The following is a 24,684-nucleotide window of genomic DNA, read 5'->3' as shown; positions in this document are numbered from 1 at the left end:
TTACTATGCAGACACCGATTTTTCCGTCCGTTTTTTCGCTTCTGAATTCTGTTCGAAATCAAATCAAATGGAAATAAAACGCATTTTCAACTGTGTTTGTGGTTCTCTTTCAAACAAAAATTATTTAATACAAAATAGGATGTTGATGAACTACACAATTTCTTAAGAATTTCTTAATTGTCTGCTCATTACATTCTAGCCCTTAACATTGAGTGTTGTTTAATTTTTGTTTGTTAAATTTTTTTTTTGTTATTGTATTTATTCTCTTTAATTCACATGTTTGTTTCATTTTTGTTTTTATCTCATAAAAATAATGTCCTACAGCAGTTCTGGTTGGCAATTGTAAAATTAAAATCATATTTCAATCGATTGGAGCATGTCGAGTATTTTTTTTGTTCTTTCTTTATTCATATTAATTATATTTGGTTGTTCAGGAGCAATAAGCAACAATCTAGTTTTTGAATTTGTCCAACGAGAAAATTCATTGACTCTCTCTCTCTCTCTCTCTCTCAATTCGATCTAGTTTTTTTTTCCCGAGGAATTACTACACTCTCTGAGAGAGTCTCTCTCAAAACATTTCGAATACATTGTTTTATTTAATTTTACGTCAACCACAAATCGGGTGACGAGTCTGAAATATCATAATCTTTTGAACTAAAATCAATGGTTTCCAATTGTTTTTTTTTTTAATTGCGGGTCAAACAGAATATGAATTTCTTGCTATTATCTCTTCGTTTTCACATGAAACGAGGGAAAATGCGCAATCGAAATGAAAATGAATTTCGTTATTGGTTATTGTTTGTGTGTCTGTAAAATTTCACAAATATTCACTTAAAAACACCTGGTTTTATACGGTCGTATAAAAATACAATTTCGTACGGCCATTTACTTACACAGTCTCTGTTTTCTTGCATATCGCAACATTCTAATCGCAATCTACGATTCTATTCATCATTTGATTCTCAATTGATTCGCATGCATTCATACATTCGTTACCTTAATTACCCTATATCATTTAACATCAACCATAAAATGCACTAAATCAAAGAGAACGGACCGAAATTTAAAAGAAATAAAATAAACAAATTATTCTCCAACGGATTATTTCTTTTGAGAACTTTGATTAAATCAAAGATGAATAAAGAAAAAAAGAAGAAAAATTGTAATCACGATAAAAAAAAACGTAGAAAATTGATAATGAAATAGTGCCAATAAAAAAAATTGATAACAATTATTCTGAGAAATGTAATTTTTTTTTTTTTGAAGAAAAAGGCATTAATTGTGCATTTCATTTCCGGAACTCGCGTCAAAAATATAAACCGAACATACGCACATGAAAACAATGTTAAAGCTTAAATTCCAACGATTCGATTTCTGTTCCATACTCATTTTTTTTCGCTTTCTTTCTATCTATTCACTCTGAATCGTGTTGTTTTTGTTCATTATTTCCGAAAATAGTGTGGTATTTTTTTTTTTTTGCAATTTTCCTTAATTCTAGTCTTTGTTCGTTTCAGTTTTCTTTTCGTTAAAGAATTCAAAATTGTTGGTTGTTGCTCGGATGATGTTGGATTTGAACCATTGAAAACACAAAATTAATTGTTCATTTTAAATTATTATTATGAATATTTACACTTTATCTCTCCGTTTATTTCAGTTGAGGTTGTGCCTACGAAATAAAGCAAATGACAATAAAAATTAATTTGACGAAAAAAAATTATGAATGAATTAATGAGACGAAAAAACCCAGTTGCAATAGAAAAATTCAAAATTAAAAAGAAAAAGAAAGGAATAAAAACAAATTAATGAAAAAAAAAAAAAAGAATTCCACTCTTAAATGGAGAGACTGATTTAAAAAAAACGTCAAACAAATTAATCGACAAAAATCTTTATACAAAAATGATGTTTTTTCCATCACTTTTTAAATTCGTTACACGAACAATGCTCTCTTTTTTAAGTCTGTAATCATAAACTTGTGTATTTGTTTAAATCTCTTTTTTTCTCGGTTATATTTACCATAAATAGATAATTATTCAGCATTTCATACTAAATTTGTTGTTGTGGTTTTTGTTGTCACCAATAGAACTAGTATTCAGTGGGCACCGCTCATTACTATTACATTATATTAGCATCACATCATTTTCAATAATATTTAATAATTAAGTAATTAGTGAATTGGTTGCTTTATTTATTTCTCATATGTGTGTCTCAAATTCATCGGTTTTGGAATGAACTGCTGCTGCTGACGCTGTTTTGTACAATCGAATTGGGAATAAGTGTTTAAATAAATTGGCGAAATTCTTATAACACTTTGTGATTGTTTTGTCTGTTGTGATCTATTTTCCCATGGAAAAATCGAAGATGACATTTGCCCCCACAAAGTCAATATTCAGCAGTTTAATTCACGAGAAAGACACAAGATATTTATCCTAATCTGTTTCTAGTCAAAACACGAAATAACGCCATAACAATGAAAAAAGTTATTGACGTGTATCGTTTATGACCACGGGGAAAATCAAAATGGATATGTTTTCTCTCTCTCTCTCTCTCGACCATCTACATTAACTTTGTGCGGTAAAAACGTCATAGTTGATTTTTCGGTGAGTTTGAACGGAAAATTCACAGTGCATGAATGATAATAATATATTAAACAAAAATGTAAAATTCTCGCACGAAACGCGTTTACATATTGGCGGTGATGTGGCAATATTTTTTCTAAATGTGGCTCATTTCAAATGGCTATTAACTCTCTGTTTAAATATACATTATATACTTGTTTTTGTGTTGTCATGTAATCAAAATAAGAATATTCAATGTTTGGCCCCAAACGAAAGGAGTCTGACGTTTGAGTGCGAATGTATACGATTGATTGCTTGAAGTTATTAATTGAACTGTTGAAAAAAAAAAACACGAGAAATGTGAAGAGAAGTGTTAAAATCGATTTCGGTTAATTAATGTTCAGTCCATGCTATTGTTGGATTTCTATTTAAATCGAAATGCCAATATATGTGGTCTACAATTGCAAATTGTTCGCGTGATGGTTTTTCTTTTGTCTGGTGGATGAATTTGATTTTTTTTTTAAATATCCTGTGCTGTCCTGTGCTTAAAATTAATTTTTTTATTTCATTGAACAAATAACACTAATACAAAATATTAAATGGCACCGCTGCTTGCTGCTTGCTACTTGAGCATCGGCATCTCATTGCTGACTGCTGCTGTAATTGTTGAAATTGGACTGCTGGGCACGAGAGTGAAGGTAAAATCAGTGGGTAGAAACTACGATTGAATTGAGTTTAAAACTGTGATTGAATTCACTTGAATACCATTATATCGTCTGAATCGTCTGAATTTCACGCACACAACACATCAGCAATTTGTGGAGATGCTTAGCAGTTTTTCTGTCTAGTCTTGAATAATTTTTTGTTTGCTTGCGCATTTCATCTAAATTAAACGATTTACTTAAATTGTTCATATTTTTTTTACCACATTCTGTGAACATCGAAGTTCAGTTGCATAGGTTTTTTTTTTTTGGTATTTAAATCCAAATGTACAACAATCGTAATATACGCTATCGATCGGTCTAATTTAATGTGCTATTTTTTTCTTCCATGTTTTTGTATATGGGTTGATTGATCAATAAATGTTCGCTTGTTTTTTCTTTTTTTTTTGTCAGCACTACATAAAATGTAGACAACTATTGTTTTTATATGTTTTGTTGATGTTGTCACAAAATGACCGGATTCGGATTTAAAATATTCTCCAAATTTGTATCATTTTTTTTTATACAATCAATTCGTTAGTGTTGTTTAACTTAATTTGTCGTTATTCATCTTAATAGATTTGTTTTTGTTAGTTTGTTTTGTTTCTGGCACTAAAATCTTGGTTTGTCTAAATCTCATCACTTATCGCCTAAAATAATACTTTTCTTTGTTTGCTTAAAATAATCAATTCAATAGTCATTATCATTTATTTGTTGGCTAACATTGAAATGCACACTCGTTCACACAGTTCTACGGTTCCGGTTTTGTGAATCTAAACATTGAACTAATGTAAAATGAAATGGTGTGTTGGCTTTGGGATTTGGTTGGTTTTGTTGAATTTGAATTGATGTTTCTTTTGAATTTTGGATTTAATTTCCAATTTTTTTTGTTCAATTTCAACGCTAATAAAATAGGATTTTTAATTCAACTGAATTATTTAACCAAAAATAAAGGATGTGTGCTTTCGAATTGAGAAACGAAAAAGGGAAACAATTGGTTGGTTCAATTTTTTGCGAATGTTCCAGCCAGTGATTGATGTTAAATTATGTGAACATTCTTCGAAATTGATAGTGTATCGGATCAAATGAAAACAAAACTAGCTCAATATTTGCAACATTAAGCCAAAATAAGAAAACTCGCAGTTTCTGTTAGATGTTTCGATTGGCCGTTTCTTATTTTTTTTTCTTCATCCTAATTAAACGATGAATACAATCCATCAACATGGAAATTAATAACATTTGGTTTTTGCTCTCATTATGTGTTGTTGTTGTTGTTGTTTTTTTTTTTGTCACAAATAACATTCACTAATCTAACTTATGAATTAAATTTAAATTCTAGATATTCTCTCTCACATGTTGTTATCATTTAATTAAAGTTATTCATATAATTTTTTTTTTATTTGAATTCATAATATTCTGAATTTTTTTGTTCTGTTTGTTATTCCTTGTCAATGTGAGCTTGTGTATTTTTGTATAATTTTAATATTTGTTTTTGGTTAATTTCTCTGTTGAATTCGTTTTTAACTAAACTCTTAATTAATTTTTTTTTCTTTCTTTCAAATGGATGAACTTTACACACAGAATAATAACACTCATTGTTTGGTGCATAAAATGATGAAATACTGCTGGTGATTGAGTATTGCAGGACGCAATTGAACGGCATTTGGGGGCATAATGGCAATTGATTGTGTTAAGCGGCCGCATAAATTCAGCAATAAACAATAATAAATTTTGAAGATAGTCAATTTGTTGAAAAAAAAAATTGGTTAAAAAGGCGTTGGATTTTGTTAAGCAGTCATCATCCATTCGCTGGAAATTTCCGATTGGCAAATGTTTTTCCACTAGGTTTTATTTTTCTCTTTCCATCGTGCCCATCACATACGGCTAAATGCTGAGTTATTTTGAATTCTGTCTTCAATTTGTGGTATTAATTTTCTTTTTGAATGGGTTGGTGCCTGTTGCAAATGTGCAATGAAAGTGCTGGAAAATGTCCATGGTATAATTTCGGCTTGTATGTTTAGTACAAGTTTTTGGTAGCTTTCAAGGGCGAGTGATTGCGTATCATGTTCAATTTGCCAATCATGGGCGGCAAATCATCATCATCATCGTCTGAGTCACTGCGAGTCGACACTCGACCATTGAATTCGTCATCCTAAACGATTTTGAAATAAAACACAGAGAACAAAGAAGAATATTATTAATATTTCAAGTGAATTTTGGTTTTATCGACTTTTGCTACATAAAACAGATAATACGACATTGAAAGGTGCAAATTAAATCAAAGTGTTTCTTTCTTTTCTCTTTGCTATATATTTTGGTGTGCAATTTTATAACATTGCCTAGCACTAGAGGTAGGTGTTGGATAATCTTAAAAACGAATGAATGGTGCCAATTGAAGAATGTGTGAAATTAAGTCGAGTCAGTCATCGTTTATCATATTATTCAAGTGGTCTGAACTTAAAGCAACAGAAAACTAATTGTTTACGAGAAAAAAAAACAGAACCGAAGAAACTAATCTGCTTGATTTTTTTGTTGTTGCTCAACCAGATTTTGATTCGTAGGTCATTTGGTGTGCATCAAAAAGATTGACGACAATTTTAAGACGAACAGAAAAGAAAAAAATAAAATAAAATGCACAATCATGCAATTAATACCCGGAATATATGAGACGACAGTGATTCGCCGCGCGATTTCGTGCATATGAAACAAAATTAGTTACCGGTTTTGATTTTGCGTTCATTTTATTTGGCGTATCCTCGATTAAAATTGCTGGGTTAATTTTTGATTTTCGCTGCCATAGTTTTCGTATGGTTTCGTTTTCGAAGCGGTTAAAGTCTTGATGATTAGTTACCATGACGACGAGAGTTTGGAGATTCGGAATTTGCCGAATACCATTCTGCACACATATCCATATTCATGCTAGCGATGATCGGTTTACTCATTTGCTCAAGGGTTTGATTCAAGGTTGAACGGTGATGGGTTTGATTCTCTATTTTTTTTCATCTCTCAGGCATTTGTTTTGTGTATGAACCGAGAAAATAAAACATGTGCACAAACATACCGTCGAACCAGCGCGCGCGCGCGCGTATGTGTGTGTGGACGAATTTGATTGATGAAGCGATAGCCGAAATCGGTGCCGTTGATTGTGAGAGCACAAATAACAATGTAAGTGTGGCTTGGTAATATTTGAATTTATTGATTTACTGGTTGTAGTTGTTGCTGTTTTGTGTGTCAATTTATTACTGTTTGTGTCAGTTGTTTATGCACTGTTTTTTTGTATCATTTTTGTTTTGTTTCTGAGGGGAGGGTAGGGTTTTGATTTTTTGATTTCGGTATGTTTTATTTCTGGAGTGAAAAAATTTAGATCTTTAGCACAATGTGTTTTTATAATAACATTTGTTTTAATTTGTTTTTTTTTTTTTGTTACACAGACAAAGATATGATGCAGAACAACATAGGAAGAAATGCATGGAAATAAAAGAAGAAGATGAGATAGAAACCACATTAGCACATGATTTTCAGTAATGGAATGGAAATATAACAAATGGATTCCATTGCTTGATTCACATAAATCGCATTAACCAGTGACGGTGACCGAGCACCACAACATCTCCCGGTCACCGACTGCAACAAAATGCGTATGTAATGGAATCAAGGAAGGCTCCAAAAGAGAGGAACGAATGACGAAATAGCAAACTAAAACAGAACAGAATGATGTAAATGAGTTTGGATGGAGTTTTTTTTTCTTCTTTTCAAAACCAAAGATCAGTAAATTGAATTGATAGAGAGATCAAACGCAAAAATGATGGGAATAAAAAATCAACGGAAAACAGTAAAACACCGATGAAACATGATGAAATGATGAACACAAAAGTTAAGGGGACGAATGCTGCTAATGAAAATGATATCATAAAATGAAACACGAGAAATGATGAGAGACGGTCAAACAGAAGAGAAAATTCAAGAGTCCACAGCCGAAGTGACACTTACATCGAAGTCCCCGATGGTAAACCGTGTTGCCGCTAGTGAATCAGTTGGCGGTAAGTCAGGACTAATCACCTGTTTTCGATTTGTTGGCGTGCATCAAACACAAGAATTTGTTTTAAAAATGAGTAGAAACAAAATCGATTTTTTGTTGTTGTTGTTTGTTGTTTTGTCATGGTAAAAATGGTCGGGTTAGTCAGTGAAATTTGGTAACAATCAACAAATAACACACAGACGCATTACAAACCGATTTAAAACAAAAATGGACGAAATACAAAAATTCAAACCAAAACAAAACAAAAATTTACAATAAATAAGAAGCGGTCTACTTACGTCGTCATCGTCCATCATTTGTTTTGTTGATGCGGTCGTTTCGTTCCTTCGGATCGAGCCTTGGTGTATGTCCAAGTCGACTTTTAGTATTTGGAAGCGTCGCAGCAAGTAAACAATTGGCATTGGCAGCACTCCAGCTACAATCATCGAGAGGCCAATGGCCATGACCCATCCCGGGTATTCGGTCGATACAGTGGCCGACTGTGGATTTGATAACATCACAAAATTTGAATCATAAGAAGAAAAAAAAACCCATTGAAAGTATTGTAAATTAAATCAAAAATTGAAACTATAAAATACAAATGGGTGGATGCTAGGTATTCTTTTCTTTTCTTTTCTTTTCTTTTTTCCCGCAACTTACTTCTTCTGCTTTGTATGCACTGTATGTGGGGTTGTTAACTGCTAAGCACCAAATTGACGATATAAGTATAACACCCATGATGACTGGCCCAATGTATCGCCATGTATATTGCCAATAGCGACCCGGACGATAGCCAGTCATTTGGTAAATATCTTCGGTAAACCTGAAATAATATTACCAAATTTCGATTAACCAATTTACGTCTTATGGCCTTTGATCAACGATAAAATGAGGGAGAAAAAACGATTTAAAAGAATATTGGTGTATACTTTTCGTGTCCATAAATGTAAATCACAGCGATCATTTCCATGAGTGCAATTACTACTAAGCCGATTGTACCAGCAAACGAATCAAACATTTTCAACCAATATTCACCAGCACCAGTACAGAATATTAGACCGACGATGAAGCAAAACAGGCAAACCGTAGCTGCATGGATTCAAAAATACACATTTAACATGAAAAACACAGTATTTTTTTTTGTTCTAAAATTTCAATTGCGATCGTCTAGATTTTACATACCGGTTACGTATTGTTTGCGCAAACGTTTGAATATGTCGATATCGAATAATGTGCAAAGCATTCCCTCGAGAAGACCAATTTGGGAGCCAAGACCCAATGACAGTAACATTGTGAAGAATAGCACAGCCCAGAATGGTGCGCCCGGCAACGATACGATGGCCTGTGTGAATACGATAAACGCCAATCCAGTACCTTCGGCTGCTTCACTTAGTTGATGCTTTAAACTGCAATTTGGCGATATTCCCCATAAATACGCTTTGCTCGCATTTTGCGACAATACCAAATCCAATTGTTGATTGTAAATCGTGTCGCTCACATTTTTTTCATTTATGAAATGATGCTCGAATAATGCTAATCGATTTCTAGGTGCCGAAATGAAAGGAAAAGAGAGATAATTGTAAGTTGATATTGCAATCAAAGAAAAGGGCAAAGATAGAAGAATAAAAACGATTCCATCGGCTACTTACTTGTCCATACACCGTTCTGAATCGATAGTGGCCTTAAATCCTAATATCGAAAATATGACAACGCTCGCATAAATGGCAGTAAATGCATTACAAAAGGAAACCAATAAAACGTCACGAACACAGTGATTTTTCGGTGTATTATAGCTTCCGAACGCAATCAACGAACCAAATGCCAAACCAAATGAATAAAATACTTGGGTTGCCGCATCCAGCCAAACCATTGGACTTGCCAATTTTTCCAGTTTGGGCGTATACATGTGCACTAATCCAGCACCGGCACCTTTCAATGTTACGCCACGTATAAAGAAAATGGTCAACACAATATATGGAAACAATGATGTAAACCACACAATCTGCCGAACGAAAGGAGAGAGAGAGAGAGAGAGAGAGAGAGAAAAAATGTGAGAACAGAAATGAATGGTCCAATGTAAACATTTAGATTTTGAGTTTCAAATCAAAATTCCTTTTTTTCCCTTTTATAGCAAACAGAAAAGGGGAAAAAAGCGCGTCTACCTGACTACTTACATTGCCCGAACTTTGGATGCCTTTCATGACAATGAGAAAGACGATTGCCCAGGCGGCAAACAAACACAGAACAATCCACCATTTGAGTCCGCCACTCTCGTCCATTGACGGTGATGCGTCAAGCGTTGTGTGATACCAGAAGTATGTCGTGGGCGATTTACATTCCGGTTCAACGGTATGTGTTATTGAGTTGTTCGGGCATTGGGCCCACGGCAATTCAATCTGAGGATAATAAAAGACGCAACAAAGAAAAAAAAACAATGTAAGAAAAAACAAATGATTGTTATACTTAGGTAAACAAGAATTAACCCTCAACTGCATGAATTTTTCCCAGGACTAGATAACGAAAAAAATATTCATAATCCTAGATTCTTCATGGTTTAGTCAGGAAATGCGAATGACATAAATCGAAAAACGATCAAGTCCATTGTTTAAAAGTGTCAAAAATTTGTCTAACGTGTGATCAAATAATTTATTTTGTCAAATTTTCGTTTTCGTGCACATTTTTGTTCATAACTCACCAATCGTACTACATAAACAAATAGCGCCAAGAAAAAAATGAAGAAAAAACGTTGACAAATAAAAATTCCCCTTGAAGCAATGTGATTCGACATACGATTCACATTATACAGTCGTTTAAATGATGCCAGTCAAAAGGCGGGCTTATGCAGTTGAGGGTTAAAGCATACAAGTTGTGTTGAATTTCTCTTTAGCCACTTATAATCCATTTTTTTCGTTTAAAACAACATCGTCTCAGTTCATTTTCATACAATAAGACACGATTATTCTGTCAAAATTTTACTTACGTCCTTCATTCATCGAAAAATAAGCTGGAAATAGCGCAACAAAAATAGGAAAGCGAAACTGAAGGAACAATGGAAAATTTGAAAAACACAGTGAAAAACACTCAAGACATCAAAACAATTCGCTATGGAATTCTGGACATGTTTATATCAACAAAGAGAAAAAAATGGACGTTGTTTGACTGAAAATAAAATGAGAGAAAAACCTACATGGGTTCAAAAATAAGCATCCTTTCTGTTTTTTTTTTGTCTGCAAGAACAAAAATAGCAACCCATCGGTTGTTTTTCTTCTGGGAAAGGAACAAGTGAGGAAGCAGAAAATTTTCTTAATTGTCTTTTTGTGAATGATTTTTATATTTTATTTGTGTGTAAAACACTGTGGATGTGGATTAAAAGCGGTTAAAAGAGAGACTCCAGTATTTTTTTTTAAAAAAAGCAAACGAAAAATTATACGTTACCCGAAAACTATTGAGCAAGTAGAAAAAGCACCATGTAATCACAACATTATAGTAAAGTGTTACAAACAATGTTACGATGCAGGACGATATCCCGATGCCACCCAGCCACGGATGTATTGTATTCCATACGCCCAACGAACCTAATCGCATTCGCTGACCGATGCCCAATTCAATCAAGAACAATGGTATTCCCTCCAATATTAACATCACGAAAAATGGTATGAGAAACGCACCTGAAATTGAGACCAGAGCAAGAAGAGAAAATAAAATGAAAAAGCCCGTCAAAATCGATTGATGTTGCGAAAAGAGCCATTTATACGTGCAAGAATCTCACGCTAAATGCTCATTCTATGTATGATTCTTGCCAACGGACACACACACAAATCCATTTGCTTAACGTTTTAATTTCTTTGTGTTCGTGCTTCATTTATGCAGCGATCAAACAAGTAATCTCGTTTCGTATCACTCGAGCTTATCCTATTTTCATTTGAAATCGACATTGAACTCGAGCACAATGAGTGTGATTCAATGTTCTCAACTGACGAGCCAAAGTAAGAGCAAGAGAGAAAGAGAATGAAATAGAGAATGCCAAAAGACAATGAAGCCTCAAGATAATGATAATATGATTTAATAATAGACTCAATATTGTTCACATTTCTGTACATTGTCTCCGCCCCATTGCCGAATAACAATCAGAACGATAAAAGCTACATGGACTACTATTCACACATAAAAAGAGACTTTTATTTTTCGAACCGTACCCGTTTTATCCATGTTTCTTCGCGGAAGACATAACATTAAACAGCAAAATAAACAAAAACACTCACTGCTACATTCGCGACCAATTAAAGCGATTTGGCCGAAAAACTATTCACATTGATCATTTCATTTTGGTTGATTAATTGGAGCTATAAATACAAAGTGTCATCGATTATAATTTTGTGATGTTTCATTTCGAACATTTCACTCTTCGGTGTCTTTCCAAACGAAACCATGGATGATGAAGCATGGCACAGCAACATTTTCATATTTAACGATTTTATGTTGCGAACCAGTGTTCCGCTTAACCGCTTTAATGACAGGCCGAAGAGCTGTAAATGAGTTATGTGTAAATATTTGAACGATTCGGTGTAAACATTTTTGGATTGAATGGGACGAGGGGGCGAGAAACTCAATATTATTTACTCATAAATCGTAATTCGTCTTCAATTCGGCGTGTCCCAAAACTTTGGATAAAGTAATCAACGGAACAGAACCGAATGCAGGTAAAACATACACACGAATTGATGACGATACCACATAATGTTCAATCGAATTGAACAAGATCAAATACAGATAGAGAGAGAGAGAGAGAGAGAGAGAGAGAGAGCTCAATTCAACATCAACAGACATGCTCTTGAACTTTTCACATTTATCTTTGTTAATTTAAGTAGTCAGCTTGACCAGAATACTGGATTTCATTTGCTAGCACATGCAAGCACATTAATTCACCATAAAGTAACGAGAGATCCGAAATAGAGCAAGCAAGCGACCGAACCACAGGATATGAAGAGAGAACGAAGCTGTTTCAATCGTAAAGTGGAAAAAAGGAGTAAATTCATCTCGTTAGACGAAATCGACTTAGAGTATTACATGGCGCAGACAGGTCAATTTCGGACGATACCTACGATGTTAGAAATTTAATGCGCAGAAGAAGAAGAAGAAGAAGAAGAAGACGAGGAAAACATTGATATTTTGCTGGGAAAACGCAATTTGTCTGCCATCCGTGTTGGAACACATTTATATGTCAGCACTGCGTATGCTGTAACATTCAGGCAATCTCATTTTGTTTATGATCAATGAATAACGTTTATTTTTTTTTATTCCATCCGCAAATACTCATAATGATAGCTTATGCTTCTTCTTTTTACCTGTTTATGCAACCATTTCTTTTATTCACTCTCTCTCTCTCTCTCTTTCTCTCTTGCTCTCTCTTTCTCTCCATCTCACTCTTGCCTTTTCCTTTATAGACCATTTCATTCGAAGTGGGAGGATAAGTTGAACTTGACATTGAACATGAAAACGATGATGTGCCCACTAAACCAATGCGAAATGGATAAATAACAAATTGCGATAATTTCAAGTAGCTTGCCAAAGAGCACCCAAAATATAATGATTCTTTCAAATTATTTGGCGTTTTTTTTATTTCTTTTCTTCTTCATCCTTTTTGTATATTTACGAAAATTAAATTGTAATTGTTGAACAACCATCAACGCTTTTTTTGGGGGGCACTTTTCTTTTTCATCGTCATTTCTTGATAAGTAGCCAATTTAAATTCGCATCGAAAAATCATTTTTTTCACATTTCGATTGAAAAATGATCTTGAAATGTATGCAAATATGAAAATATGCTCTTTGCCCCGTTCAATGTCAAAAACGTTGCGAATGGCCTCAATTGCATTATAATTGCGAAAACATTGCACACGCATTGAAATAGATAATGGATAGCAAAATGATTGAAATATGTTTTGCATGAACGAAGAAGCAAAAACCGAGCGAACAGAAAACAGATTTTGCATTTGCAGTATCAAGGAGACGTTCTATTTGCAAGCGTAGTTCTTTTTTTGCGATTTAAAAGAGTAATGAGTATGGAATTTTTCTCGTATTTTCTGTTTTTAAATGCATCGCTAAATGCTGTTAAAGGTCTGCAAATATTGTTTAAGGTCAGCAGCCAACCATAATCATCTCTTTTAATGTTTGTACGCGATTTTTTTCCCCTATGGATTCACATCGTTTGAGCGATATGATTTAATTGTGGTGAATGCCATGACAACGTACCGATTGTTATTGTTGTTCACTTTCTTCAATTATTTTCATTTATATTGCTCGTTTTTTTTTTGACCGTACAAATAAAGGATTAAATGAAAAGAATGTACATGCTTTTATTTTTACTGGAATAACACGCAATGTTATGCATGAAAATGAAATGCTGTCTGTTAGTGAGTGAGTTTGTAGCTTTTTGACATGCTCTTGTTGGAAGAGAAAAATAAAACGTTTGTTTTACGTTGATGGAATTTGATTGTTCTCCGGGAAAAATCGAAAAATGTTTCCCTCAAAATCAGAACAATTTGTCCTCATTAGGAGCAAGGTTATCGACGTTTCACAGCCATGGAATGTGTGCCGATTTTTCCGACATTTAAATCAATTTCCTCTGTTTCCCCTTCGAATTCGAACGAACGTTAATGTTGTTAGTGTGTCAGTTACGATAGAGATGCTTGCCGCATGCTGTCGTCTCGTTCGTTTGTTCCATTTTTTTTTCTTTTCCTAGCTGGGTCTGAAATTCAATTTGATGAAAAGAAAAGAATTCAAACTTACCGCCGCCGTTTTGTTGACACAGGTACGGAAATCGCCAAATATTCCCTAGGCCAACCGAATAACCAATGATACTGAGGAAAAATTGCATTTTTCCAGACCATGCAGCCCGATCATCGTCACCACCGCCACCATTTCGTCCGCATGCCGAACCATTATTTGACGCAATTGAATTCCGTTGTGATGCTGATAAAACGATTGTAACACCGTGTGTACCATCGCCACGTGCACGTGTATTTAGCGGTGCCATTTCATGACCATTCCGTGGGCCATTTATCGATTCCAATTTTGCCGTCATACTTTTGCCCAATGGAACAACGAAAATGTATCAATTGCGGTCCGAATGTCGGATCGATGTTTTTGTCTCCCAGTTTTACCGTCGAAACGAAACAACAACAACAATTGAAGAAAAACAACAACAAAATGGCTGGAAAGATGATCCGATTCGGTTTCTCAGGCTACAGACGGGGATAGAAAAAAAAAACGTATTCAATTAGTTCAGATTCATTAAGTAAAGTTCAGCAAAAAAAAGTTTTTAGCAAATCCAAAACGAACTATCCATGAAAATGACGATTTGCTTATAAATAAACGCCAATTTATTCATAAAAGTACACACATAGTTTCGGTTTTTCACACATACACACACGCAGCACATACAACGAGTTTCAATTCATGAACAATTATGGAAAACCATAAATTAAGCCCAAGTTTTTGGCTACCATCACTTTATCCTTCATCGTGTTTCGTTCAATGAAATTCCCTTCATCCAGTTTACACACACATACATCGCATTCTTACACCGTGAACACAAAACCGAAGGCAAATTCTGTGCACGTATTCGGTTTTTGCTTGAATTGTTGTCATCTTATATCATAGCATTTGGTTTTATTCTTTTCTGATGATGATTCTTCTACTATACCAAAGCCGAAAAATTTGTATACAATTTCGATCCCTTTTTCATCCATAATTTTTGTATCGATTTTTATCGGCGTATTCAAATCACGATGAACCATAATGAAAGCTAATCAGCAAATTAAAGTAACAGTAACCAAACGGAATTGATCTCGTTGTATTGAAAGTAATGGTTAACACGATTGGTTCCAATCACCATCCATCACGAGGGGAAAATCACTCAAAAAATTACTTTTTTCTTACAAAAAATTACAAATGACATTTTTTATCAAGACAAATATTTTATTGGAAGGCAATTTTTGGGAAAAGTAATTTTCGATCATTTTTTAAGTAACTTGTGGTCGAAAAATTACTTTTTGTTCAACAAATTACTTGTTAATTAGGATTGATTTCCTCCTCGATCCATCATCAAAGTATATTATGTCGCGCATTGGGCAATGAGCCACATAATGAAATTCGCATTCACTTCAATGTGTAAATTAATTAATATTCACTTGATGTAACTGGCAAACACACATACACTTATGATGAAGCGACTCTGAATCTTCGATATGCGAGAATTCAAATGTCCGAAAGAAAAGTGAAACGAAAACTAATGGAATGGCATTTGGAATATATATGTACCTCCAACTCACTCACTCCACACACTCAATCTGTCAATATGAATACAAAATGTTGCATCTGATTGCAAGATTTCATGGAAAATTTATTTATTAAATGCTAATAAGCAAAAGCGATGACACTTGAAATTGAACGAATGTTGTGTTCGCATGTGTTTATCTTTTCATGTTATTGTTTTTGCTATCGGAAATTGATGGAGCAGTGTTTTGCGGTGAAATTCATCTCGTCGGAAATTCCTGAGCGATATGTAATAGACTGAAATGTTTTATTTTAAAACCACGCTATCACGCTCATCTTTTAAACCTTGACCTTTAACGGTTCGATATTCGTTTTGCAATAAAAAAAAAATCTTCGAATAACAAATATACCGTGTCTTTATTCAACAAATAATTGATTGTGAACAAAATTTAGTATCGAAAATGTGAGAGACAAAGTGTGAGTTTCTTTCTCGTAATGGTTTTTTTGAATGGACCGAAATCAATTACTGCTTTGTTTGCCAATCGAACAAGGGAGCAAAAGATGAAGGTTAATATTACGGAACGAAAGGTTTTGATCTAATGGCGTAAAATTTAGGGGGAATTTTTCGTTTCATTGATTAAAATGCGACAACAACTGTCGCATCACTTTCATAGCGAAGAAAGACACGTTTACATTGAATGATGCCGAAGAAAAGTAAAACGCAATAAACAATTTGTCATATTTTTTGGTTTCATTTGTGACAGCAGCAACAGCATCAGCATCAGCATAAACATATATGTGTGTATGTGTGTGTGTTTGCGAGCACCAAAAAAAAGTGCGTCGTTAAACCGATTGACGTGTCGTGTTTATGGAGAAAAAGATTCAAGTTAAACATCGTAAAATATCTGTGTGTCGCGCGTACACACACACACACGTACGTGTTAACGCTGTGATTATCAAGGATTTGTCGGAAATCTCACTGCGCTCATACATTTGAATTTAAAATGAACGAATTAAAGATGACGACTGAATGATTTTGTGATTATCTTCTACGTTTCACTTCTGTTACTGCTTCTTCGCCTCCTTTCACATTGCACACGTAAATGGCTTTTGTATTTTCAAACTGACACTAAATGAACTGTCGTTGGTAAATGAGAATGTAGCATAAATAGTTGTCACACTAGCTCACACCACCGGAACACATGCCAGTTGCTAATCTAAATTGGTTTGCTAACGGACGTTCAATTCACTAACGCCAGCATATCGACTGAAAATATCGCGCGAAACACACGGGGATTCGAACACGGTGAGTCAATACCAATACACTGCACTTCTCTCAGTTCGCTTGGCTGCTGTTTTTTTTTGCTTGCTTGCTGGACATGAGGTGAAAAATGCACGTGCAGAAAAGAAGGAACATTTCAATGTGTACGCGCGCAAGACTAGGTGAACAGACGACGAGGCCGACATTGAGAATGGCGTAAATATCGCTCGCGCGCGAAATTGATGGGTGAACGAGAGAGAGAGAGAGAGAGAAATGGAGGAAAGAAAGAGAAGTGATATCGGCGAAAAGGGGAACGTTTCGCATACAACACGCTCAAAATCTGTGTTCATGTTATTTTTTTTGTTGTTGCAAAAATCACTTTCATTTAATGCACACACCGTAACCAGACACCATGTGTTCCTGTGTTTGGTTCATTGTTACGTTAATAGAGAGGCGAATGGAAATGGAAATTAGGAATTGCAGAAGGGGGAGAAACGAAACGAACACACAAAGCCGAAGAAGGAGAAGAAAAAATCGCAAGGGAAAGACACGCGGTGCAATTCCATTAAGGTAAACAAATCAAATTCCCTGTTTATTTTCCGTATAGATCGAAACGATGATAAACCACATATACATAATATAGTAAATATGTATAGAGTGTGTTTCATATTTTTAACCGTCAATTAACAATCAACCATGTTCAATTTAGATGTGCTTGGACGATGTACGAACAAAAATAGTGATCGCTTTTATGTCGACGGCGGCTCGACGACGCACACAAATTGGAAACAAAACGAAAATGAAATTACTGATATGAAACGAAAAAGTTAATAAATGTCTATTAAAAATCTGTCGGTGGCATGCTATTGTCCAGGGTGCACATGTTTTGGTATGGTTGTTGTTGCAGGGGTGAAACGAAGAACGTCCTAAAAAACCCAAAAATCGTCCTATAAATTACGAAAATCATCCTAAATATCACAAAAATCGTCCTGACAAAATAACAAAATCGACCTAAAAGACCTTGTTGAAATCATTTTCTGATAAAACTAACAAAAATGTTTCTTATTTTGATGCTGTAGAATTGAAGAAAGAAATGATTAAAGCGTGACTCAACAGAGAACTGTGGAATAGACGAAATGAACGGGAATTCCTTAGATTGTAAAAACGACAGCATCAAATGTAATCAGCGATATTTTGTAACATAAAATTGAGCATTACGAATAGATGTAGCCGAATGTTTCTTTTTTGACGAAATATGATGAATATGAGACGCACGTAAGCAAGTATCACACGATAATATCACCATATCCGCCTCATGCGATATAGAAAATATGCGTTTTGGACACATTGAACAATTTTGTGAGTAATTGTATGTTTAATTATATATTTCAATGGCAATGAGACAACTCAGTAAAATATACTGTAACAAACACAATCTTTTTTTAGGATGTTTTTTGGGTTTTCGAGGACATTTTTAGGTTTTTTAAAGATTTTTTTTTGTACTATTTTTCGGACGAAATTAGGGTCTTTTAGGTCGATTTTTGTAGTTTTTTAGGACGATTTTTGTATTTTGTCAGGACGATTTTTTTGATATTTAGGATGATTTTCATAAATTATAGGACGATTTTTGGGTTTTTTAGGACGTTTTTCGTTTCACACGTTGTTGTAGTACCAAAACAGTCTAATAAGATAATATGGCCCGAACCTAATTAATTAGCATGGAAGTGAATTCCCCACACGTTGTGCACGGTTCGCGGTAAAAAAAATGGCGTTGATAGTGAAAATGCATAAAGTAAATTGTAAGCGAAATTCAACGAAACGAACGGTATTCGTAGCATGGTGCTAATCGATATGAAATTCGAAGAAAGACCATTGCAAACTTTATCATAAAAATTAAAGGGCTAGCATATCCGCTAGGTATCGTTTTAGTCGGTTGATATTGAACCAAAGAAAAAAGTTCTCAGTGCTTTCAGCGCTTCAAACGAAACCGTTATGAATCTGACTTTTTTCAAAACAAAATAATCCAAAAATATTTTATAATAAAAAAAAATGTAGAAAAAAGTTGTAAATTCAATTTTTCAACACACAGTTTATAAAAAATGTTTTATTTGCACCAACAAAACTTAGGAAAACTACAATTATTTCACTGCAAACGATTCCCACTTGAAATTTGAAACAACAACACACTTTTCACTTGTTAATATGGTGAATGGGTGTTGTAACGGATTTTCGTTAGATGTCGCTGTTAGTTTTGAAGTTTCAACTTTCAAATGGGAATCGTTTGCAGTAGAATAATTGTTGTTTTTCTAAGTTTTATTGATGCAAATAAAATATTTTTTATAAACTGTGTGTTGAAAAATTGAATTTACAATTTCATTTTACCTTTTTCTTATTCGAAGATGTTTTTTTATTTAAAAAAAAAAAGCCAAATTCATAACGGATTTGTTTGCGGCGATGGTAGCGATCCAAGCGGCATATGAACGCTACTAAAGCGGCCTTTTAAATTTTATGACAAATTTCATAGTTTATATTGCGAATGTATTTCTTCCGTTTTCTCTCTTTGTACGTGCGGTGCTGTTTTTTTTTTCCTTGTACAATGTGGAAAAGTGCGCGTTGATATTTTTATATATGTTACCGACGTATTTTTTTTTCAATGTCAACCATATACAAGGTGGCGCTAGCCCAAATGTAATTTGCACTTTTTTCTACTCTCTTTCTACTTTTATCCTTCTGAAAATACTTTTTTTGTGTGAACACAAAAAAAAACAGATCGATGGCTTATTCGGATTGTGTTGTGACCACCATAAAATCGAGTCATTGTGGGACGAAAAAGATATACAACACAACCACCACCCTCAACATATGAAAATAAAAATGGCTCAACTAAATTTAGATTGTAATGCGAGACAAAGTAGTAGATGATATTAAACTTTTGTTCAATTTTTTTGTTTGTACATTGTTTCGCCGTTGTTACTTGCCGTCGATTTTGAATGAATGAACAGGACAGACATAGTGGCCACGAACAACAATTGTGTTTGCTTGGTTTATTTTAAAATTCGAGTCAATCGATTGTATAATCGGTGCACAAACACGATATACGATGGGGTATTGAAAATTACACCGAAATATTCGGTTCCATTGAACCAAAATGAGCTCTGATATTTATGAGCGCCCACTCTGAAGGCGGCATAATATGCATTTGTTTATCGATTTTATTAAATCGCAACCCGTACTCAATCAATTTATGAATAGGCTGGTTCCGCCGTATCGGCCCATTACAAAAACCACATATCAACAAAGAGAGTGTGTGTGAGAGAGAGAGCAAGAGAGAGAGAGAGAGAGAGAGAGAGAGAGAGAGAGAAAGAGAGAGAGAGAGAGAGAGAGAGAGAGAGAGACTGAGAAAGAGTGTATCAATGGGTTTCATTGTTTATCTAGCAATTTCCCACCTGCCTGACATTTACAATTCAGTATATCATAAAAGCTGGATACGTGTTTATCGTGGATAAAATATCACACGCCTACGCAAAATGCTCCCAAATGATTCCATCAAAAAGGGATTTTCATGGCATTAACTGACCAAATCAATACCAATAAGTTATGTGTCGGACGTGCTTCTGATCATATACTCGATATCAATTTTTCATTCAATCTTTTTCTCTGTCTTTGTGTTCTTTTGCGTTTGTATCATCCTTCCAACCAAATTGGCCAGAATGGATGCGTTTATAATTGAATCTCTAATGGCCGCAATTAATTTAATGCTTTGAAGAAGCGCGTTCGCGAAATCATTAGCCCTCAAAATTTATGAATCGAAAGCATTCGCATGAACAAAATATCGCGGATAGTCTTTCCTTGACTTTTCTTCATGGCTTGTAAAATACAACCATCAACAAACGGAAAATTGGTTAATTTATGACCAAATCAAAGAATGACACAGAACAAAAAATGATAAAGAATAGATCGAGACCAAGGCCATTATTGCTATATGTCAAGTGAGGGTGGGCAAACGATGAAAATAAAGCGAAGAACATGGACTTCCGAAAAACGAAGTGAAACTTGTGCCAAACAACGTCACCCGCACCCGAGCCACACAGCATTCTTTGCTCGCAGCAAAAATGTGGAAAATCAAAAACATGATAACGTTTTGCGCGCGCGAATGGTCTTTCTCTCTCCCTTTCTATGTGTCTGTGCGTCTGTTTGTGTTTGTGTATGTGAGGTGGGCACAAAGGTAACTGGCTCCAAATGCTTCATTTATCGCAGCTATGACAACGACCCAATCATTTGTAATCGTGTTTCAAAGTCAACGCTCATCCTCACCCTCACCCACGTCCTCTTTCAATCACCTTCTCTTTTTTCACTATTTGTTACAGAAAGAAATAAAACAAGGGAAAAAAATCCAATGGAAATTTCATAGACTCTTGATTCTTGCGCGTTCTCCGAGAATAAAAACAAATTAAAGGAAAATGGTGCCAAGCCACTTGAAACAAGCTTATCCACTTTATTGTAATCGATTAATGTGATTTTAATTGTGCAATTATGAATGCTATTTACATGGGTTTCATTCAGGCGGTTTTAAAAACCTCGTGCTTTGGTTTGGCGTTGTAACGCGCTCACAACCCATAAAGATTCAAATCGATATGGGTTGTGATAGATCACGAAAATGAATGACAATAATACACTCAAAATAAATATTTGTACTATTTACGAAGCCATTCTAAGGTTTTGCATCATGTGAAAACCATTATACGATGTATTCGTACATTCTACGAAAATATTCTCACGAATTTGTATTGTGATTTTGCATCGCACTTTACAACGAATCACTTTCAGTGTATAGTAGCTCTGAACGAACGCAAACATCAGCTGCATGGTGATGATGTGATTCAATGGTACACACATTAAAACTCAAAATAACAAAACAAAGCCATGCATATGGGGAAAAATCATCGCAAGAAAGAGAGAGAGAGAGAGAGAGAGAGAGAGACCATACACACGGTTTACTTAGTGATAATTATCCACATATGATTTGTTTTCTCACTTTCCAGTCTTATGTGTGCAATATGCAAAATATTATTGATAAATTGTCCAATTTATTTGTAATGTTTGTTAAAGCTTCCAAATTTATTGAATATCTGTCAGGTGAAGTGCCTTTATCGAGAATGTAAGTTCTTTCACGGTGTGAAAAAAACCACTACGAAATTTCGTTATATAATTTATTGCGTTCTGTGCAAAGTAATCGATGGCCTGAACTGAATTTGATGTGTACACAAAAATTCATATGTATGTAGTTCGAGGGCGAGAGAGACTGAAATGCGATGATAGTCGTGTTGTTGTTGTTGAAAGGCGAATATATTGAATAAGATGTGTGTTTTTTGTGGATGAATATCAATATATGCGCATAGAGTGTCCGTTGCCAAAACTGGCATTCTTCGAGCTTCAATTGATTTATCACTTAGAAGCGTGAACATTTTAAAATTCGATAGACGCAGATGACACATAGAAAAATCTCAACTTTCATTTTTCATTGTCTCGATTTAGTTTCGATCTCATTTTTTAGCTCTCACGCGATTTAGCTTTGCTTTACACTCGAATTTTACGAAAGTCGTGACAATTTCATTTTGTTACAATTTTCAAATGTTTCCGATGTGATGTTGATTTGAATCTTGGTGGAGCGAATTGGATTAGATCGTTTCAGAAAAACCATTTTATTTCGCATAAATATTTCCGTTTTGCCGAAGTTTCAAAAAACCTCCCAACGTCAAATCCGTTGCGACGTCATAAATGTGTAAACCAATATAACTACCACAACATCAACCGACTCGACATATCTATTTCGTTCGCTCTCACGACTCACTCTGTTCACAACGCACGGCCCACACATGAAGCACGGAAAAATGGATGGAAAATTTCCACCACAAGATTTGTTCAAAGACGCAACGAAAAATACACGAATTTTCGGGATTCGATAGTTGTGCCTTTCTGTAACGGACCAATCGGCCCATACTCTTAGTTGAAGTCTTCTTCTGCTACTCCTGCCGCTGATGCTGCTGCTGCTGTCTAACACTATTGCTGTGAACGTGTATAGTCAGATACATGGGATAGGTGCACAGGAAAGGCATGTACGCTTACACCGCTCGCACATCATCATATTACAATGGTGGGGGGGTGGGGTGCGGGAAGAAAGCAGCTGAAGATTCAAATACTGATTGGAAAACATAATTGCAATCAAGTCAATAAGGGAACAAACAGCAGCAATGAACACAGTTCCAGTTAATCCAGTTGTGATTATTATGCACAGCAAAGCAGATGGATGTAAACAATATCGAAGCTTTTAACGCAACCCCATCAACTGACTAACTCATTCGAATCATGTGCACTTTCAATAATTCACCGAACACACTGACGATTTATTTTGAGGCGAAGATACCAAATCTCGTAATAATGATTAATGAACATTGTGAGGGCTGGAGGTTAAACTTATTTAAACTTGCATGCCGATTCATTCATCAGTATTTGCAGCGAGTCGGTGTTTGTGTTGCCCTTTGTTCGAAACGCGCCATAAAATTGTCGTGATTGCGTTGTGTTTAGGAATACGAATAGAAAAATCAGAAGCGAAACAACGAATGATATACAATTTGATGGTACACACATTCATTCCGATTCAAAACAAAATATATCAGAGTTATGTATTTTATTTGACGGATCATGAGCGCCTTCCATTCGCAATATTCTTCGGCTCGGTCAATGAGAAACCCCAACTTAGATTGCATTAACGAGACAGCACTTTTTATGGGGAGATGCTTATCATATGCACACACACACACACACACACATACACACAGAGAGGGAGAGAATTACACTTAATCAAAGCTTTTTTGCCTGAATGACCTGCAAATTCGATATTATATTGAGGATATCCACGATATTTCGATCGAATTTTTGTATTCGTTCCCGATTTATTGACTGCTCTATCGCATACACACACACACGCACTTACACACAAAATTTGCTACGAATAACTGAATGAATACTCACTTATAATATATTATCGATTTGTTTTGATTTTTCGCAGACGAAAGTTGGATGTATAACGCGTTTTTATGTATTTATATATCTCCGGTGAAAACTTGTATGCCCTCTATCTTTCTCGGTGAATTTTTCTTGCTGTTTCTCTTTTTTGGTTAAACAGCCGTGCAATCGATTTTGTTCCAAACAGAAATGTGAACCGTTTGGAGTCGAGTCGTATTCGGTTTGTTTGTTTTAACAAAAAAAAAACGTGATGATTATTTATTAAATCTTGAATTGTAATGCCAAGACATTCCTGCCGTGGTTCTTTTCTGCGAGAGGGGCAACAATTTTATGAAAAATTCACATCAAATCACGCACACTTACACTGTCAACTTTTTTTTTTTTTTTTACTTTTTTAAATACTTTTTTTTCCTTTTTAATAAACACTTTCGATGTCTGTCACACAATTAGTTTATGTTAGTTGTTGGTTTTTTGTTTCGGTTTGTTTGTTTGCTGTTGTTGCTGTTAGATTGATATTCTGTATTTTAATTTGGTGGCGCGGAGAATTATATAATAAAAACGACCGAAAACAATAGCTTTTTGTAAGGGACTGACTCAACTTAAATTTCACGAACATGTTTGAAGCTATAGAAATGTGCTGGCTATGCGAATTGAGATGTGTATTCGTATGCGATTGTATGTATATAGAGAAAAGATATGGAAGCACGATGGCGCACCATATATGGTTTAGATGTACATAAATGTATGTATATAGATGGAATCGAGTGAAAAATATGATATGTGGTGGTGTAACAAAGACGAAATGATGCCAATGAACGGTTATTGCGCATTTGGTATGAAAGAGAGG

At 34.8% G+C, this 24,684-nt stretch overlaps 2 protein-coding genes across 6 annotated transcripts in view; both read right to left on the bottom strand.

The window, feature by feature from the left end:
- LOC129576687 (cytochrome c oxidase assembly factor 5) overlaps positions 1-24,684 on the bottom strand; it is a 152,660-nt gene that overhangs the window by 108,165 nt on the left and 19,811 nt on the right. The window lies entirely within an intron of this gene.
- LOC129576680 (sodium-dependent neutral amino acid transporter B(0)AT3) lies at positions 92-24,436 on the bottom strand. 5 transcript variants are annotated; one of them, XR_008688913.1, is made up of 12 exons: positions 23,844-24,436; positions 14,063-14,517; positions 10,710-10,942; positions 9,449-9,670; positions 8,924-9,276; positions 8,457-8,818; positions 8,204-8,363; positions 7,935-8,097; positions 7,574-7,774; positions 7,247-7,315; positions 5,976-6,622; positions 5,188-5,408 (listed from the first exon to the last, which is right to left on the bottom strand). XR_008688913.1 is itself a non-coding variant. In XM_055462100.1 (11 exons), exons 2-11 carry the CDS (start codon positions 14,355-14,357, stop codon positions 5,274-5,276), a joined length of 2,193 nt encoding a protein of 730 aa, XP_055318075.1. In that variant the 5' UTR covers positions 14,358-14,517; positions 23,844-24,436; the 3' UTR covers positions 92-5,273. The 5 variants fall into 5 exon arrangements, 2 of the variants coding, with proteins under 2 accessions (XP_055318075.1, XP_055318076.1); XR_008688914.1 differs by having other exon boundaries at positions 5,976-6,601; XR_008688915.1 differs by having other exon boundaries at positions 5,317-5,408; positions 5,911-6,622.

Source organism: Sitodiplosis mosellana, unplaced genomic scaffold (genome assembly GCF_009176505.1).
Source record: "Sitodiplosis mosellana isolate CC-2019 unplaced genomic scaffold, AAFC_SMos_1.0 Smas_scaffold_6191, whole genome shotgun sequence".
Classification (NCBI taxonomy): Eukaryota; Metazoa; Arthropoda; class Insecta; order Diptera; family Cecidomyiidae; genus Sitodiplosis; species Sitodiplosis mosellana.
Note: the sequence above shows the minus strand (reverse complement) of the source record. Positions and strands in the feature narration are given on the sequence as shown.

Bases quoted from the DNA above. Each gene is read 5' to 3' on its own strand.
- LOC129576680 (XM_055462100.1), bottom strand. From the start codon at position 14,357: ATGACGGCAAAATTGGAATCGATAAATGGCCCACGGAATGGTCATGAA. The intron at 9,671-10,709 runs GTAACGTATAAT...TATTATCCTCAG, and splicing joins ACTTGCTCAATAGTTTTCGG to ATTGAATTGCCGTGGGCCCA. The intron at 5,409-7,246 runs GTAAGTGTCACT...AAAATCGTTTAG, and splicing joins TTACCATCGGGGACTTCGAT to GATGACGAATTCAATGGTCG.